Source organism: Marmota monax, unplaced genomic scaffold (assembly GCF_021218885.2).
Source record: "Marmota monax isolate L192 unplaced genomic scaffold, Marmota_monax_Labrador192_F-V1.1 WCK01_AAM20220418_F8-fsc00198, whole genome shotgun sequence".
NCBI classification, from domain to species: Eukaryota; Metazoa; Chordata; class Mammalia; order Rodentia; family Sciuridae; genus Marmota; species Marmota monax.
This window is the reverse complement of record NW_026693558.1, coordinates 872,913-892,543: the sequence shown is the minus strand read 5'-3', so window position 1 is coordinate 892,543 and position 19,631 is coordinate 872,913. Positions and strand designations below refer to the sequence as shown.

At 36.5% G+C, this 19,631-nt stretch overlaps 1 protein-coding gene across 6 annotated transcripts in view; it reads left to right on the top strand.

The window, feature by feature from the left end:
* The window catches only part of Trmt11 (tRNA methyltransferase 11 homolog), a 60,908-nt gene extending 41,691 nt beyond the window's left edge, over window positions 1–19,217 (top strand). For 5 of the 6 annotated variants that reach the window (XM_058583718.1, XM_058583719.1, XM_046458666.2 and 2 more), the window contains one exon: window positions 16,405–19,217. In XM_058583718.1, coding sequence (XP_058439701.1) covers window positions 16,405–16,536 — 132 coding nt within the window. In that variant the 3' untranslated portion in view covers window positions 16,537–19,217. Of the gene's footprint in view, window positions 1–1,553; window positions 4,266–16,404 lie in introns of those variants that run through there. The other variant, XM_058583716.1, reaches the window with a different exon arrangement.
* Window positions 19,218–19,631: the final 414 nt, after the last annotated feature.

The following is a 19,631-nucleotide window of genomic DNA, read 5'->3' as shown; positions in this document are numbered from 1 at the left end:
CTGATTGGCTTACCCCTAAATGTGATCTGCTTCCTTTCTCTTGTAGCTTTTAAAATTCTCTCCTTATTCTGTATGTTGGGCATCTTCATTATAATGTGTCTAGGTGTGGGTCTCTTATGATTTTGCACATTCGGCGTCCTGTAGGCTTCTAGGATTTGGGATTCTGTCTCATTCTTCAAGTCTGGGAAGTTTTCTCGTATTATTTCATTGAATAGATTGCTCATTCCTTTGGTTTGAAACTCTGTCCCTTCCTGTATCCCAATGACTCTTAAATTTGGTCTCTTGATGTTGTCCCATATTTCTTGGATGTTCTGCTCATGGTTTCTTAACAGTCTTGCTGAGCTGTCTATGTTCTTTTCAAGTTGAAATACTTTGTCTTCATTGTCTGATATTCTATCTTGTAAGTGTTCTACTCTGCTGGTAGTATTCTCAATTGAGTTTTTAAGTTGGTTTATTGCTTCCTGCATTTCTAGGATTTCTGTTTGTTTGTTTTTTATAACCTCTATCTCCCTGTATAGTTGATCCTTTGCTTCCTGGATTTGTTTGTGTAATTCCTTGTCGAAGTGATCTTTCATTGTCTGATTTTGCTGTCTAATTTCTTCCTTGATACTCCAGATCATCTGAAGCATATATATCCTGAATTCTTTATCTGACATTCCATCTGCTGCAGCTGTTACGTCTTCTAAAGTTGAGCTGACCTGCATTGCTTGTAGTCCTTTCTTTCCTTGTCTTTTCATACTGCTTGCGTTTCTTTCTTCTTGGTGAAACTGTTGTGTTTTTGAAAATTTTCCCCCCCTATATATTTATATTGCTCTTGTATAGTTGAAAAGTCTCCCTTGCAGGTGCGGGCGGGGGCTCTGCTCTGTCCCTCCTCCAATTGGTGTGAGGTGTCTACCACGCCCGCGGACCCCTGGGCCTGATCCGCCGTTCTGTCGCAGGTCTGCCTACCTTGCAGGTGGGGGTGAAGGCTCTGCCCTGCCCCTCCTACCACGCCCGGGGACCGCTAGGCCTGATCTGCAGGTTGGTCGCAGGTCTGCCCCCCTTGCGGGCACGGGTGTCAGTTCCGCTCCGCCCCCACTCCAATTGGGGTCACTTGACCACCACACAGGCGGGCCGCTGGGCCTGATCTGGGCGCGGGCGAAGGCTCTGCTCTGCCCCTACTCCAGTTGGGGTGAAGTGTGTACCACGCTGGCAGGCCGGCCTGATCCGCGCCAGTCTGTCGCAGGTCTGCTTACCTTGCCGGCGCGGGTGGTGGCTCTGCCCTGCCCCTCCTACCACGCCTGCAGACTGCTGGGCCTGATCTGCAGGTTGGTCGCAGGTCTGCCTACCTTGCGGGCGCGGGCGGCGGCCCCGCTCCTCCCCTCTGGCTCGACGACAAAGCGAGAGAGACTCGGGTATCTGTGACTCACCCTCCCTACCAGGGGACCAACTGTTTCCGTCGCCGCTGGCACCGATGAAGTTTTCTCCTCGGCCGCTCTCCGATGACATCAGATCTCTGCCATGCTGGCATCCCCTGTTCAATGGCTGAATCCCATTTTCTTCTCTTCCAATAGGCGGAGCTGTGCCCTCTGAGCCGATCTTCTGCCCCCTATGTGCTGACAGAAATCCCTGTACGGTGGTTCCTGGGAGTCTCTCAATCCTGTTAGTCCTTTCACTTATCTGGCCCCTCCCCCTGTTCCTCCTCCCAGCCAGCCAGCCAGGTCCTGTTCACCAGAGGCGGTTCCCCAAGGATCTGATTACACTTGCAGCCCCACCGCGTGTCCTATATCCCGAACGATGAACACCCTCTCTGTCATTCATCTAAGCTCCAGTGCTGTGGTGGGGTGATCTGGGAACCAACAGTTTAATTTTTCAGGACCCCTTTGGTGGGCACGCCCCCAGAAACTAGCGGCTAAGATCTTGGGTGTCGCCGCTGGTATTAAGGGGAGGTGGGGATCTGGAATCCCCTCTGCTTCCCTACAGACACGCCCCTGGTGGTTTCCTGGCTGCTTGTATCTGGAGGGGGTGGGAGTCACACACCTGCTAATGTGGATTCCGCTGGGAAGGAATTCTGTCGGCGGAACTCTGGTGATGTCACCACTCTGCTATGGCGGGCCCCAGGCTCCTTGCCTGTGTCTGAAGGGAGGGGTGGGACTGGTCTGTCTCTGGTTGGTTTCAGCTCCCGGTTTGCTATTTCATGAAGGCTTGGCGAGAGACCTCTTCCTAGAGTCCCTGCACCGCTCCTGCTGCGCTGCGCCTCGGAGGCTATCCGCCCTGACGCGGGGGCCGCGTGCAGGCAGCCGACAGTCGCGGAGTCGCTCGGGCAGCGGCTGGCGGGTCTGGACCTCTGCGCTGCGTGGCAGAGATTCACTCATCTAGCGCAGACTGTCACCTCCAAAAATCCTACCGATTCCCGGCCGATCTCTCTTTAGTGGAATTTTGCTAGGAGTTTCTCAGCAGGTCGAATCTAAGCGTATCCATGCGTCTCTCTGACCCCGTTGTTGAGGAGGTACTGAAAGCGCTGCCTCCCCTCTCGCCGCCATGTTGGATCCTCTAAAATTGTCATTTTTATAAAAACTAAATTGAGTGCTTTAGAAGACAGGATAAAGTTAGTTGCTAAAAAAAAAAAAACACAAATTGGGAAAGTGTTGGAAAATAGTGATTACTGGACCCAGATTGCTTTGAAAGAATCTTTAGGTTCCAGTATCATCTTATAGAAGTCAAATTGGAAATCTTTATAGGCCTACTTTATATCAAAAAGATTTAAAAATCAATATACACTTTTTAAAGTTAAATTAAGATGTTTATATATTTACAAAGCAAATGTGTGTGCCTAAATTACAGATTTATTTTTTCATAGTTCTGGAAGCTGGAAGTTCAAAGATCAGTGTGTTGGCAGTTTGTTTTCTGATGAGACATCTCTTCCTGGCTTGCAGATGTCCTCCCTTTTGCATGCCCTCACATGGCCTATCTTCTGGGCAGTCCTCCCTCTTGCCTTTCTTCTTACAAAGACACCAATTCTATTGGATAAAGCCATATCCTTCTGTACTCTATTAGCCATAATTACCTCCTTAAAGACCCCCAACTCTAAATGTAGTCACATTGAGGATTAGGGCTTCAACATGTGAATTTTATGGGGGGGGATATAAGTTATGCCATTATCAGTGTTGATCACACAGAATAAGAGGCTTCTGTTGTATGTTAAGAGTATGCTTTTTTTCTCTTTTTCCAGTCAGCTACTTTATACTTGATTCTGATATTTAGAAGAAAGTGAGGCATTTGATAATTCAAATAGCAATATTACAGCTGTTAGAAATCATAGCATTCAATGTAAATCATTTGAGTTAGTAATAACAGTAAATAACATTTATGTGCAAGGTACATGAGCAGTACTCAGAAAAAGCAGAATAATTACTTTTAGATTCTATAGTGGCATATACGTATAGTGTTCCAAAGAATAAGACAGATATGGAGGAGATTCTTTAATAATTAATAAAGGAAATAGTAAATCAGACATTTCTATGCTAATGAAAATTTAAAAATTAATATTCATTGTGGGCTAATTTTATATTTGCTTTCTTTTGACTGAGTTTAATTTTTTTAAGTCTAATATTTTCCCCCAGATTGATAATATTTCCTCAAGCAATGTATCTCAAACTCAAGTATTTTAGGCCTTTGAGATTTTTTTGTTCTATATTAAATTGATAAATAAGGCCATTCCCCTTTAGTATTTTTAAACCTATAAAGGCAGCATTAGTTTTGTTTGGTTTCCTTTTATCATTTTACTTTTGTCATTTTGAAATTGCATTTTAAAAATAAGGAAAAGCCTAATACTCAATGTTTTGAAATGATCTTCACATTATGACATCAAATTTAGTCAGTGAATTTTAACTAAGGAGTTTATTATATCTGAAAATACTTTGTCATATTAAATTAATCATGTTTGATTTTTAATTACTTCATTTCTACCTTCTGTTTGTGTAGAGAGGAGTGTATATAATTGCAGCAAGATCCCAGTTCTTTGTAATGTAAGTGATGACATGAAATTGTCAAACAGTTCTCACATGTATCTAACAAATTATTCTCAGACTTTCTCAACATTGTTGATTTTGGCAATGGAAGACTATTAATTGTAGACTTTTACACTTTTGTGTATTGTGTCTCTTCATTTTTAATTTATCACTTGTTAATTTTAACTTCAGTATAACTTTTGGCCCACTTAATATGTTGTTATAGAGTATTATCCCTTTCTCTCATTTAAAATGTAGACATAAATTATAAAAGTTACTTAAAGAATATGGATATTGTATACAACTTTATTATTGGCAGTAGTTTTCTTATTTTATATAAGCAGTGAAGGAAGAAATTATTTTTTGTTATTAAAAATTGCTGTTATCAGTATTATTATTATTATTTGTTCTTTTTGGTTACTCGACAGTAGAGTATATTTTGAAACATTTACACAGACATGGAGTACATTTTATTCTAATTTGGATCCCAGTCTTGTGATTATACATGATGTCACTGTGGTGTATTTATATATGTACATAAGTGAAGAAGAAAATTCTTGAGAATCATTGTTAAAATTATGAAGGTGCCTGATAAGATCTTGTTTGTTGTCATTCTTCTTAACTGATATATCCTAGAAGCTAAATGAATGAAACGTGACACTTTTATTGTGTCACTTTGAGCTTATTATTTTCCCCATTTCAGAGAAGATGAAGTAGCCTAAGCCTATCCCAGACACTTAAATAGTTAAGTGCAAAATTAAGACCCCAAATACTCTGTGCACTTGAAATTTGATACTTTTTTTTTCTACATTATGTTGCTTTTCTACCAAAACATATTCTTCTCTTTAGAATATACCAAGATTAAAAGATAAATATTTTAGAATCTGGAGATATAGCTCCTGGTTGATGCTGGTAGATTTAATCCCCATCCATAAAAATAAGTAAATAGACAAAAGATAAATATTTGTGAACATCATGTTGCTGATTTCTTTTAAAGAGAGTCTTTTTTTCCCCTTAAACTCATGTTTCTCATGGGGACATGGCAGAATGTTTTATTGGAATTTATTTCCCCTCTTGCATGTACTGAATGCTGCTATATATGGTGGTGGTCACAGTGGTTATGCTGTAAAAAAATTTTTTTCATATAAAATTCATCAGATAAAAGTACTGATCTCCAAAGTTGTCTAGAAAAGCTCAGGATATAAGTATGATAGTTATGTCTTCAGTGAAAGTCTCCTAAAAACAATATTCTCTCAACCCTTCTGCCAGAATCTACTTGGGCAGATGAAATAGTACCCAGAGTAGCCCTTTTCAAGACTCTTTTGAGGTCTTTTTAAAAAATTTATGCAACTTTTATAGTCTTCTCTATAATAGATGTTTGTTGAAGTACAATTACTTTTAATTGCCATTGAATTAAATGGGCCATTATGAGCACCCCCGTCTTTTTTTATGACTTGTTTACCTTACATGCTACCTTATTCTTGTAGTCATTTGAGAAATACTGAAGTCAAGGTAAATTTAATTCTATATATTATATAGATATTAATTTAGATTAAAATTATTATATTGTATAAGTCAGTGTTCATTGTTTTTTATAGCCACCAAGTATTATATTGTATAAGTCAGTGTTCATTGTTTTTTATAGCCACCAAGTATAGTGTAATTTAAAATAAGGAACATTGGAAGGTCATAGTGGCAGGTGATAAAAATTCATGTAATTTTTTATTTCGGGTTGAATTAAAGGGTCTAGTAACATGAAGCTGCTGCATGCATTAATGAGAGTGGAGGGTGTACAAAATTTAGGTTTCTGAATAAAGACTGAAAATTTTTGGAACTGCAAAGGGGAAAAGAACCAATAGCACAATAATATTTTTTTAAATGAGGAAAGGTGAGAATAGACATTGAGAAAATGATTTTGCATGACTCAAAGTGGAAGAAATGAGTATGTGAATTAGGCTAGGTATTAAAATAATATTAGTGTTGTACATCATAAACTGTGGTGTTTTACTAACATAATGCTTGTGCCTGTTTTCGTTATACATTATCCTAACTTAGGATGAATGTTGTTAGTTTGGGTTTTCTTTGGCAGCAATTTGAACTGAAGATAGTTTCATCTAATTGACTTTTGCTTCTGAAGTATTTTGTGATTTTTGCCTATCTCTTGCCAGCACTGTGCACATTTTCCTTTTGAGTAGAACTATGAAAGATTAAAGATTAGGTAGAAGTATTTAAATTATATAATACATTTAATAAGATGTAGATGATACTTATTGATGAGAAAAATAAGTCAAGATGACACTAAGAACATTAGTAATGTAATTAGTAATTGAATGTAAACCCAGTCTGGGTCTTCATACAGTCTCTTACTTATTACCATCAAATCATGATGTGTGTGTGAGAGAGAGAACCTTTTTAAAAAGTATTTTGCATAGAAAGTCAGAAGGAAACAGATTTAATTTTAATTTTAATATTAAATTTATAGATAATATTTAATTTATTATAATATTAAATTGTGGTTTTTTAATATTTATTTTTTAGTTGTAGTTAGACACAATACCTTTTATTTTACTTATTTTCATGTGGTGTTGAGGATCGAACCCAGGGCCTCGCACATGCTAGGCAAGCACTCTACTGCCAAGCCACAACTCCAGCCTTAAATTGTGTTTTAACTTGAGGTATTTGGAAGTGTCATGGAAGCAGGGTAGGAGCTTGGTGATGCTGCATATCAGCCTGCTTGAATTCAGCTTTCAGGTTACTGTGGTCTACTTTAGCCCAAATGAATTTCCTTTTGCTGCTAATGATACTTTTTCTTGAGTTTAAATCTTGAAGGATCTATCATTTTTTCTTTCATACCCCTGGAACTAAATGATTTTGCCAAACAGACTGGACTTCATGGCCATAATAATAGTTTTAAATTACTGTTTCTGGTAAATCAAGAAAAAGTAAAAGCCTTTTCCTTACCAACATAAGGAAGGGCAATCAGTTAAGATAATTAGTTCCTGCAACCTATGATGTTATTTAGATATGATTACTTGCAGGAACAAGCAATTCACTGAAGGTGGAGAAAGCCTATGACTCTATCTCTAACACTTGTGTTTTTAGGCAATCATAGTTAAAATTTGCTTTTGAAATATAACATAGGGGCTGAGGATGTAGCTCAGTGGTAGAGCACTTGCCTAGCATGCATGAGACTCTGGGTTTAATCCTCAGCATTGCCAAATAAATAAAATACAGTGTAAAAGAATCTTGAGCATAGATTATTTGCAAAATATACATATGGTTCAGATACTCCAAGGTATGAATGGTTTAGGGAAATGAGAAATTTCAGTGTGGAGTCACTCTAATCTGCTGAGGCTTTTATAAGTTTTACATGAGTGACAGGTTTTCCACTTTGTATTTTTTTCTTTTTTTTTTTTTTTAATGATTCTTTAATTAGAATTATTTTTCTAGGTTTTTTTTTTACATTTAAACATGAACTTGTATCCTGTTCCCACTCCATGACCCTCCAAAAAGATGCCAATATTTCTGTATATGCTAATATTTCTGTATCATCATGATAAGCATTAATATGCACAATGTTTTTTTTATAATTAGAAATTATGCTGAGTGCTAGATGTCAAAGTGCAATAGTTAATTGCTAGTCTTTTCCAGAACTCTTGATGTGATGATTTTAATATGTATTAACATATTTTCATAGACTCTAGATAACTTAATATATTTCAGAATAGTAGATTTTTTTAAGAGTAAAATAAATGTAAGTACCTAATATAGAGTCAAAGATTTCTAACCTCACCTTGTTCTCATTAATAAGGCTAGAGATTTCTCTTAATAGTATCGGATGCCAGACTTTTGACCTGCTTGTCCTTGGTTTGGAAATGGCCCAGTGCTGTTTATAGTTGTGTAACTTTTAGCACAGTGGTTTCTATAGCTACTGTCCAATACCAGATGTAGAACAGTGGAAAGCTTTGATAAGGAGAGCAGAATTTTTAAACAAAAGCCGGACATGGGTAATTACCCTGAAGTTGAACTGAGGTCCATTATATTCAGCACTATCATTTACATTTCATTTTACTCTCTGGTGATTACAAGAAAGAAAATCAACCTGCTGTTTTTCTCTTCCATCTCTTTGCCTTCTTCCTTGCACTTTATTGAAGACTGCGTATTATAGCTTAAATCTGTTTCATGAACCCTAAAGTCTTGCTGACAAAAGGAGATGAATACCACCAGTTTGGTGGCTTTCACGTTGGTGACAGCCTCATTGGTTTTCATTTAACATGGAATATGTTTCATAAGCCATTTGTATTCAACTGTTTTCAGTGAAACTGCTGTTTTGTATAAACTGTTGTCACTTTGTGAATATAAATGACTTAAGGTTAATTCAAGCGAAGTAGAAGAAATCGTTATCTCATTATCAATAATTGTCAGTGAGTAAAAGGACAACTAAAGCCTGACCTATTAATAAAAATAGAAGCTGAGTGACTTTAGAATCTTGCACCTTCTTCTCCTAGGAAGAGGAGATCCATTGTTTACATACAACAGTAATTTTATAAACTGATGATTATCTTGGTATTTTCACTGAAACTTTGGGGTTTCTAAAATTCACTCTAAGCAATAAAGGGACACCATAAGGTAGAATTTTGGCCTTAGTCAGAATATAGTAGGAAGTGATGTGAGATGAGGCTTGAGAGTTGAACCAAGTAGGAGGCAGTTTATAGTAGAGGATAAATGTGGGAGTGGGGAGAAAGTTCAGGAAATTCATACCTGATGACTAAGTTTTTGATGACTGCGAGTAAACATATTGTAAGCCATTTGAGGACAGGTGAAATTTTGGAAAGTGGTTCTGTGAGAAATGGGAAAGAAAGCTATGTTGTTTTAACAATTTTTGCATTTATATACCTTCTTATCCTTGACTATATATTCCCTTAGGGGAAAGCCATGGCTAAGACCACTTCTCATGTGTTCATGGGCCCATTTGAATCAGGTGTTGAGACTAAATACACTAAGCTTAGTCCTTATCCTTAGAGTACATCAGCAGGAATGGTCACCCTGCCGGGTCCAACCCTTTGTGCTGAGTCTTATAGTTACCTGTGAGAACAGAAAAAAGTGCTCACTTGAGGAGTTGGTACTTGAGGCAAGAGAGGTAAGTAATTTGGTGGGAAAGCCATATTTTAAGAAAGGTAGAGTCATAAGAAGGGTTGAGGTGTGAGTAGTAAACCTTGGATACTTTCTCCAGACTAGAATGCTGAGTGTTTGAAAGAGAATCAGCTAGAGATGACCTGGAAAGCTACCAGGATGCCCAGTTAAGGACTGTGCTTACTAGTTTCAGGTTTATACGGCCAGGGATGGCAAGCCCAGGAGGGATATTATAGTAACAGAAAGTCATGTTTTATAAGGGTTACCCTAGCTTGAATGTGTAGGTAGATTTGAATTGTGGAAGGATACTTGTAATACTAGTGAGGAAGTGCCTGGCATGGTTATTAAAGATGAAGAAGTTGTAATCCAAGAAAGGTGAAATTGGCGATTGTAAAGGACATAATGGAATTGGGAGTATTGGAGAGAGGTAGTTGTGGCAGAAATTGGTGACTGATTGGACAGTAATTAGGGTGAAAGAGATAGCAGTTGAGAACGACTTTTCAGAATTCAGGAATAGTTAAGTGGATGGTAGATTTCTTATATGTATTTTCGCCCAAGAACAATGATACAGTGCCACTTTCCTCAACTGCTATAATAGCCTCCCACCTGACTTCCCTGCTTCTGCAGATTCTCCCTCTACTTTATTTTCTGCACAGTGGACAGAGTATATTTCAGAATGTAAGTAGATAATGAAATTCCTCTGCTTAAATCTTATCAATGACTTTCTGTGAAGTTTAGAATTTAATTCCAGATTCTTCATCTAATCTCCAGGCTACTCTGTTCTGTCTCCAATTTCATTTTTGTACCTCCTTCCTTTTTGAGCATCGAGCCTAAACCACATGAGCCACCTTTCAGTTCCCAGAATGGACTCATCTCTTTCAGAGTATTTTAGATTATGATTCATCTCCCTGAATATTTTCCCTTTCTGTAAGTAAGTTTAATTTATCATTTAGGTCTCAGATAAATGTCACTTTTTTTAGGAAGCCTTTCCTGTCCCTTCCTGGCCACTGCTCCCAAATAATACCCTTTTCATCCCAGTGTGCAATCAGTTTCTGAATGCATGTTTGGATGTTTGTTGCTTAATGTGTGTCTTTCCCATCAGTGTATACGCTCTGTAAACTTACAAACCTTGACACTTTAGTGTACCACTAAATAAATATTTATGGAATGAATAGTAACTGTTCAGTGATTATTTTGCATTCTTCTAGAATAAAAACAATCTTATTCAGCAGTATTTAAGTCATCTATTTGAAGAAAGACTAGGAACAGGTAGTTATGATTATCCAGACATTTCCTGTTTGAAATACAGTGAATTTTATCATTACCCTGACATTATTCTTCAAAAATCAGTGGGGCAGAACCATTTTAATCCTGTGGTCTACCCAGGATTCATTTCTCACCTGAGGCAAACCACAACCGCAGCTGAATTGACAGTTGGAAAACCTAACACCGTCCTTTATTCATTTATTTGAGGAGAAGGTAATACAAGAGAATGGCAAGTTTCTGAGAGGAGGCAGTAACTAGAAAGATAGTTCTACTTCAGTGGAGTTCTCCATGAAGAATCTACTTTCTTTATAGTCTGAGCAGTTAATGATACTCAGTTTGAGAAACGCATAGAAAAATATTATTATGTATAATCCAAAGTGTTTTTAGTTCAGTGTCAGTTTCGAAGGTACTACAGAAGGTACTACAGAACATACTTTTGTTTCTTTTAGATTAAAATTTGTATATTATAAGTGACTAAAGTACAGTCTTTTGGGTGTCTTTTAAATTCTTTTTAATGTTATGTTTTTGATGTAGAGTTAGTTGTAAAAACAAAGGATTAACCTAAATACAGACTAGTTCATGCATTTTTTTCTTTCATGTTCTGGGGAATGACTGTAATTCTAGGTTGAATACAGATGAGTGATATGCTATAGAATCACTGAGTTAAATGTGTATTTGTATATTTCTGCATCGTTCTTTAAACATGAAATGTTATAAATAAATGCTAAGGGAATAGGCCATACTGCTCATGTGGGAGCTGTGACTCTGGTTGTTTATAGCAGTCAAAATTTGCAAAGAGTGAAATAAGTTTATAGCAGTCAAGATAAGCAAACAGTGCTTCTGTTAGATGTATGGTCTACTCTGCTATAAACTTATTTTAGTCCACATTAGAAAAATCTTACAAAGAAGAATTTATCTACTTCAGCCAGCAGAGGGTGGTGTACACATAAAAGTGATCAAGCGTTTTGTGAGGCTTCCTTTGGTTTCTTTGGCAAGTGTGTTAGGATTCCTAGAGTGGTTTATGTTTAGAATTAGTCGTACTGATAGGACAGGAAATTGGTTGGGTGGGACAGTGGTTAAAGGAGTTCTGTCTAAAAGTTTAGATCTGAAGGACGTGCTACCATAATGTTGCTGTTCAGTGAGGAATGTCCTCTAAATGTCAAACTTCATTTTGAACGACCCACTAATCTAGCATGTGGGATTAACTCTTTAGCCATCGTTTTGATGTAGTTTCTGCTAAAAAAGAAAAGAAAAGAAAAATGTAATGAAAAAAAAGCATGAGCTTTTGAAGTCTGATTTAGGCCACACTTCTAGCAATGCTGCTTACTAGCTATGTGACCTGTGGCAGATTCTTTAAAAGTCCTCAGTCTCTATTTCCCTATCTACAAAATGTAGAAGATAAAATGTTATGAAGAGATACAGAAAATTAATAATCAATGTATATAAAATATGTAGCTGTAGCAAATATATATATATTAGTTCATTCCTTGAATCAGAACTTGTATATTTCTTACAATATTTGCAATTGCTGGTTGTCTTACGAGGATAAATGAGAAGTCTGAAAGCTGCATATTCCCATTATGTAGCCATTTGTGGGTAGTACAGATTTTCCTGCAAAAACTATTGATTTCAGGTTAAAGGATGATAATATAGTATAAACAACAGTATTGATATTTTATTCACTTATTCTTGATTACTACCAATAGTTAAGAAATTTGGGGAAGATGATCTTTAATCTTTCATCACCATAGTTTCCTCTTGTGGCATTTCCTAATTCCATGTGTGTTTTTATTTTATATCAAACATATCTTGTTTACTAAAAATGGGTAGAACTCAGGCTCTATGGTACATAGATGATACTATGATTGATAATAGTGATAGACAAATTTGGAAATGTTAGAGAAAGTCAAATACTGGGACCAACTTGGATGAAGGAAGGACATCAAAGATTACATTGCTTGAGGATGCTCTTCTCCTTTTAAGTAGACACTTTTGCCTTGGAGATACTGAATTGAACAACAACAACAACAAAAAAAATGCAGACATTCCTAGTGGAGATGGGCAGGGAATGTGAATAGAGAAAAGTCTTGAAAAGGTGATGAAAGATATGTGGAGTTGAATATCATCATCTTAAGTGTGAGCCTTGGTCAAAGGGCTAAAGATAGGATGAAAGACAGGAAGAGAAACAAGAGAACAAATTGAGTTTGCTGTTCCCTCCAGCATTGAGGTAGCAATGCACATTCAGAATATACCCAGGCCGTATGAAATATAGTATACTATATGCATCATCGAATATATATTTCATACGGCCTGGGTATATTTGAATGTGTATTGGTAATAGGTATATGATATTTATGTGTGTAATAGTATGTATGTGATGATACGTGTGAAACCAAATATACACTAAACGTTTCATAAGGAACATTTTATGAACCATAGCTTTTCTTCCCAGATGGCAATAATAGCCAAAGTCCCTGGAATATTTGGCTTATTGGGAAACAGGACTTATGCTTCTAGATAATAGACTGGTTCCTGGCAGATCCTTGGCTGAACAAGGGATTTGGAGCCTTTGGATTGTACAGGAGTTTCTTTATGAATGTCCTGCTTCACACTAGGGGCAGTGGGTCTTGTAGATAATGACATTCTAGCACAGGACCCAGATATTCACTCTGATACTTTGTACTACCTGAGAGAGAAAGGGAGAGAGAGCAAGTAAGATTTCCTCCCAGAAGTTCTAAGGTTAATGGTCTGCCCTGTCTTTTCTAGTAGCACATGTGTCTTTGCCACTGTGTCTCTGGGGCACTGAACAAAACACATAGTCTATTAAGTTGTTATTTTGCTTTTGCTGTATTCTAAGTTAATCTTGGGATATATATATATATATATATATATATATATATATATATATATATATATGTGTGTGTGTGTGTGTGTGTGTGTGTGTGTGTGTGTGTGTGTGTATAATGTTTCCTTGATAATCATTAGCATAGGCTTTGTTATTTGGGGATTTTTTAGGCTTCTATTTGTTCATTTCCTGGCTCTGATTCTGATCTTTTATATTCCATGTTCTTTATTGTTGTTTGCCCTATTTCTCTCCTTCATGTCAAAGATAAGCAATTTTACCAAGTTCTCTCTTTAGTCCACGAAGGAAGACTGTCTTTAATTGTGCTTTGGCTTTTGTCCCCTTGCTTCCTTCTGGGGAGGTGCATACCAGCAGCCTAAGTCAGTACTTGAGCTGTATCATTCCCCCAGAGCCTCATGATTCTGTCCTACCTCATCTTCACTCCTGTAGCTCTAGGATATTCCATGGAATCAATCATCTACAGTGTATTTTGAGCAGGAGGTGATCTTGCATGGCCTATTGGAGCCTTGGGGAGAACAGAGGACTGTAGGACACAGCTGGGAGGGACTTGGTTGCCTCACTGTTCTAGTTCCTCTTGTACAGGAAAGGCCATTGAGTGAGATGTCATTCAGCAAACTGATGTGTAATTGAATATAACAGCCAAATGTTAGGGGAAAGCCTGAGGGTTGGGGAAAATGTGAACTAAGTTTGGATTTTCACCAAGGGGTAGCATATTATATTTGTGCTTTAATAAATTGGGTTTGATCTCAGTGTGGCAAACAGACTGAAGAAGGAGTCACTGAAGGCAGGATAACTGGCCAATTAGAGAAAAAAGAGGAGAGATGAGGAAGGCCTAAACTAGAGTACAGGGATTCTGGGTGGAGACAAGTGGATTGGAGATATTTAGGATATAGAAGCTAAGGTTTTAGGATGGACCAAAATTGGGGTGAAGAGAAAGAGGAATTTGATCCAGGTTTCTGATTGTGATGACAGGGTAGAGAATGAAGCAGAGAACTGTGAGAAGATGGAGATAGTGGCATCTGAGCATGAACTTAAATATATAACCAAGGAAAAACCTTTCTGCTGGATTAAGCAGATGTAGCTCACAGAGTGGCCGAGTTTTCCAGTGATCCTATTTGACATAAGAACAGAATTTAGAATACCTGGTGGAGCAGTTGATGGCATATCACTTCCTTTCCTTCAGTCAGACTTTGATAAAACGAGCAAGTTGATAGATGCTGGAACATTGTTTTCTACTACTGTTGTCCTGAATACAGTCCTGAGATATGGACCTGCAGAGTCAGCTGTACTCCTAGGGTTATAATATCCCTGAGCATTCCTGTGGCTCCTTGTATCTCCTTGAAATATGTTCTGTTAGTTAATGGAATGAAGTTAATAATACTTCAGATTTAATTCTGTTCTTTTTTTATTCTGATTTGTTATATATGACAGCGGAATGCATTACAATTCACATTACACATGTAGAGCACAATTTTTCATATCTCTGGTTGTACACAAAGTATATTCACACCATTCATGTCTTCATACATGTACTTAAGGTAGTGATGTCCATCTCATTTCACTGTCTTTCCTACCCCCATATCCCCTTCCTTCCCCTCCCACCCTTTGCCCTATCTGGAGTTCACCTAATCCTCCCATGCTTTTCTTGGTAGGCAGCTAAGCTACTTCATCACCTGTTTATTCCTCATTAAATTGTAGTTAAGCATATAATCTCTGGAATCAAACAGAACTGTTCTCAAAGCTGAGCTCTGCCACTTATCAGCTATAATATCTTGGGCCTAGACTCTTAAATAATTTCTCATCAGCAAAATGGTGATGATTGTGTACATATCATCTAGAGCTGACAAATTTGGTCAGATAGTGCATAAAAAGCATTTAGTATAGTTTTGGGTCCATAATAAATAATTAGTAAACTGTACTTTCATTTGGTATTCTTTAGTTATATGCCTACAGGTTGACTACATAAAATTTATTGATTTCTTTTGTATAGACTGAAGTTAGTAACCAGTGGCATGTTTTCACGTGCTTGTAGCAGTTGTTGTTATAACATACTTAGTGCCTTAAAATTTAAATAGCCACCTGTTTATTTTTGATGAACCAAGACATCTGGGAATGTTTAATAATTTCTATGTGATTTAAAAAAAATATGTGTTGTAAAAATAGTTTCTGAACAAATGAATCATTGTTTTGGCACAACATTGTTTTTTTTTTTTTTTTAATTTAGATATGAAGGGAAGGATGAAATTATTTCACAGAGGAATGTGCAAAAATTCAAAAACATTTTGAGGACTCATATTTCAGATGTTATTTTTAGCTACCTGTTTAATACTGAAATCAGGATAGAAAATTAGGCATCATGTTTTATCATTGAGTCCTCACATCTTTTCTCAAAATTACATTAATATATGCATATTCAATATGAATTTTCAGAAGTACATGAGAAATAATATTTTATTTCTAATTAGATTTTTCCCCCCACGGGGTTGTAATGGTTGTGAAATTGTGTGAGATTCAATGTTTCATGCCAGTCTTCCTGTCCCCGTTTTCTCTGCCAAAATATGTTTGATATTCTAAAACCTAGATTGATATTTCCAGTGATCATTAGCCTTTACTTATATGTGAAGTCTAAAAGTGCAGAAATTTCTTGTGTAGCCTGAATCTTCATCTGCTGTACTGCGGATCCTTTATTTCATACTGAATACAAGCATAGCCCTCGAGAGTTTTATATAACATCATACGCATTCAGTAATCTTCTGGTACATACCTTTCTCTTGAGTAGAAGCTTCTTGGTTTGTTCATTCTTATCCATACCTACAGATGATTTCAGTGTATACTGAACTAAGAATCAGAAGAAAGTTGTAGTTCTGACTGTGAAAACTGGAATAAGTCTCTTTGTCCTCTCTGGGTAATTAAAGAGTTTGTCCTCTGTGCAGAGTATTGTGAAGATTAAATGAGATGAAGTAAGTGAAAACACTTTGAATAACCAAGCATAATCCAGATAAAAAATGATTGCATATTTCTCATTCAGTTAATAAAGAAATGCGAATATATGTCAGAGTGAGATTTTGCTTAGAGTAAATGACTGCATTGGTTGCAGACAAACTAAAGAAATAACTTGCACATCTTTATATTTTGGATTTTTTTACCAACCAGAACCGGGACCAGTATTCACATCTGCTAAGTGATCATTTTCTGCCATATCAAGGTCATAATTCCTTCCGTGATAAATATTTCAGTGGAGTAACAAAAAGAATTATTAAGGAAGAAAAATCCAACCAGGAATGAAAATTAAGATTCTGACAATGAAGAAAGATTAAATATTTGACAGAAAAGACATCTGGAAGTGAACTTTCGTGTACAATCCAGAAAACATGTACTATTTTAAGGTGGTTATTATTATTTTGTATAAAAATGCTTTGAAGTAAATCAAGCAGTTTAAAAATTGTCTTTGTATTTTAGACTATTCTGTTTTATGAGGTCTTTTGAACCTTATTTGACTTGTATTTGTACTTTCAAGTACTAATGGAGATTGACTCAACAGTTATAGTTTTTTACAGTTAATTTACAAAGAAAATTAATATTGTTGAATTTTTTAAACATATTTGCCAGATATGTTATAGGCAATTAATAGTGCTTAAGATTTATTCATTTGGAAAATCTGTTTAGTTTGGTTTTTAATTGTAATTGATTTACATTGCTACCAATAAACTGTATTGATAATTTCTAAAACCAAATAGTGTTCAGTGCTTTTCAGGAGGGAAATGAATTTTTACTGACAAAATCCACAAGAACAGCTAGACCTGACAACCTAACAAGGTTCCAAAGCATTAAGGCCTTGAACATCTGAAGCTCGTCTGTACCTTGGATTTGCTCCTGCATTCCTAAATCTTGACTATCAGTCAAGTTAACTACCCTCAATTTTTGGTTTAGAAAGTAACTGATGGTTAAAAGCAGTAACAACAACACAAATCCTTGATGGTTCCCTAATGGTATTAAGCCTAATCAGTGCTCTTTGAAATAGAAGCTATATTTTTCTTGAAGGAGAAACTTTGCTGAGTCCACATTGTGTCCATCATGGAAATATCTTGTTTGAAAACCACTACACCCATTAATTCAGGATGCTAATAGCTTTCCTGCCTTTGGTGGTCAAATGTACCTCAGCAGGGCAGCAGTAAATGGATCCCCTCTCTCTAACCAGAGCCTATTTTTATTTATGTTATTATTATTATTTTAGTGTTACTGCTGACTTTTATGAACTCAGAATATTCACTTACATGGCTTAGGAGCTCAAAAAACCAGTGCTGTCCAAGCAGAGAGCGAGGGTAGGCTATCTTCTTCATACTCCTTTTCTCGTCTCACAGCTCTGGATTTCAGCTGCAGATCTCAGACATTTCAGAGATTGTTTTGTTTGGGTTTCTGGATGTGATTTGTGGCCAATGGGGAAAATCTAAAACTATTTGAGGATGATTTATTTTCAGAATTTCTGTTATAAACCATCTTATTTAAAATTTTTTGAGGTTATATGGGGGGTAAGTATGAAATTTTGTAGCTGACTCAATTGGAATATGAGATTTTAGCTTAGCCCTTTTTTTGGATTGTCAAAAATATTAGTCCAACTAGTTCTGGAAATTTGCAACATTAATTTTAGTCACTTTGTTCTTAAAAATTATCTGTGTTATAACACATTTTAAAAAGTAAAAAAAAAATATTATACTAATTGAGGTCTTCAATTAGTAATTGAAGTAAACTTCCTATTGTGAGGCTTAGTTTCATATCAGTAAGTTCAGTTTCACTTAACTGAAATGTTAATAGACTCAGTAAAATTTGTGGAATTATTTTTAAAGTTGATATTCAGAAATGAAAAAAAACAAAACATGATCACTTTCAACCAATTCTGATTTTATTGTATAGATCTCAAGCTCTCTCATTCTAAAAAGAGAGACTTTCTTTTCTGGCATCAGGATCTTAATACTTTCTACATAATTTACAGGAGTTCATTCCCAGGATTGCTTTAGTTTTATGTGTGACCACTGTATTCCTCCTCATGCACTTAATAGCAGGAATATCACCTCGCAAGATGCCTGCATTTCAGATAGCCCTGCATTGTGAATTTACAGTATAATCTGGGAAAAAAGCCTAGGTGGTCTGTGGACTGGCCTATTTAATGTTTATAATATGACAAAATCTATAATTTTGTTTCTGGAATATATTAAATGGCCATAAAATCCAGACAGTTACCTTGGTGGTGTTTCATCAGAAGGGCCTCCTTCCTGTCCATTCTGGTGAGTACTTTTCTTGCTGTGAGAGCTGGGAGGGAATGGTAGAGTAGGTGGTCTTGGGTGTGTTTAGCCAAAGTGGCCAACTAATTTTAAATAAGTTTAAAATCTGCTAAAATTTTCTCAGCCACTTCCTGCCCAGGGTGACCCGGTTTTGAGTTAATTCACTACCACCAATTCTCTTATGACTAACTCTTTAAGCATTGAGCAATGTTGAACAGTTTAAGCTCTGGGAGATAAGTTGATGTTGCCACAATTTCCATTTTGAGAATATTCATTCATATATTGAGATCCCCTATCTTTTTTTGGAAAAATGGTAATTAATACTAAAAAGACTTGCTTCAGGTTTGGTAGAGGAAATAGATTATGAGTTAATATCACTATATGGATTATACTGTGTGTGTTTATTTGGGTAGAAAATGTGCTGTGAAAGTTTGGCATGTGAAAATAGCTTTTAAGGTGTTTTATATTCACTGTAGATTAAAGAAGCAAGTGTTTGACCTTTTTAACATCAGGAAATGAGATGTTAAGGTGTGTTTCCTCCATGCCAGTATAAGCAAATCTGTCTCTTGGGTAAAAGGCCATAGTCCTTTGGTGTTAGAACTACTGAATCTTATTATGGACATACTATGAAGCATTTTTTTTTAACCCAGAGTTATGAAATAAAGCACAATATTTCATTATTGAAAATGAAGTTTTTGTTTGTTTGTTGAAAATGATCTTTCTATCCCTTTTTAGTAAATCTCCCTTGAAAAAGCACAGTGGAACTAACCTGATGTTAATAGTTCTAGGGAAAAAAGAAAAAAAAGAAATCTTTTGTAGATAAAGCAGGACATAAATAAATGAATTCATTCATGTAGCACAGCACAGGGGTGGGAATGGCAGTGGGTGCTGCCAAGGAAATTGAGGACCTTATTGTTGATCTCTTTGACCCAAAGAGAATAAATTATACCAAAATAAGAATCTTGGCTCTCTTTTTTTTGCAAGAATATGATTTTGTTCTGTTATAAACTATTTAGAAAACCAAACACTTGTAGGGGTCTTTTTTCTTAGAAGGATTGGAATGATAGAATAAGTGAAGCTTACTTTCATTTCCAACTCACC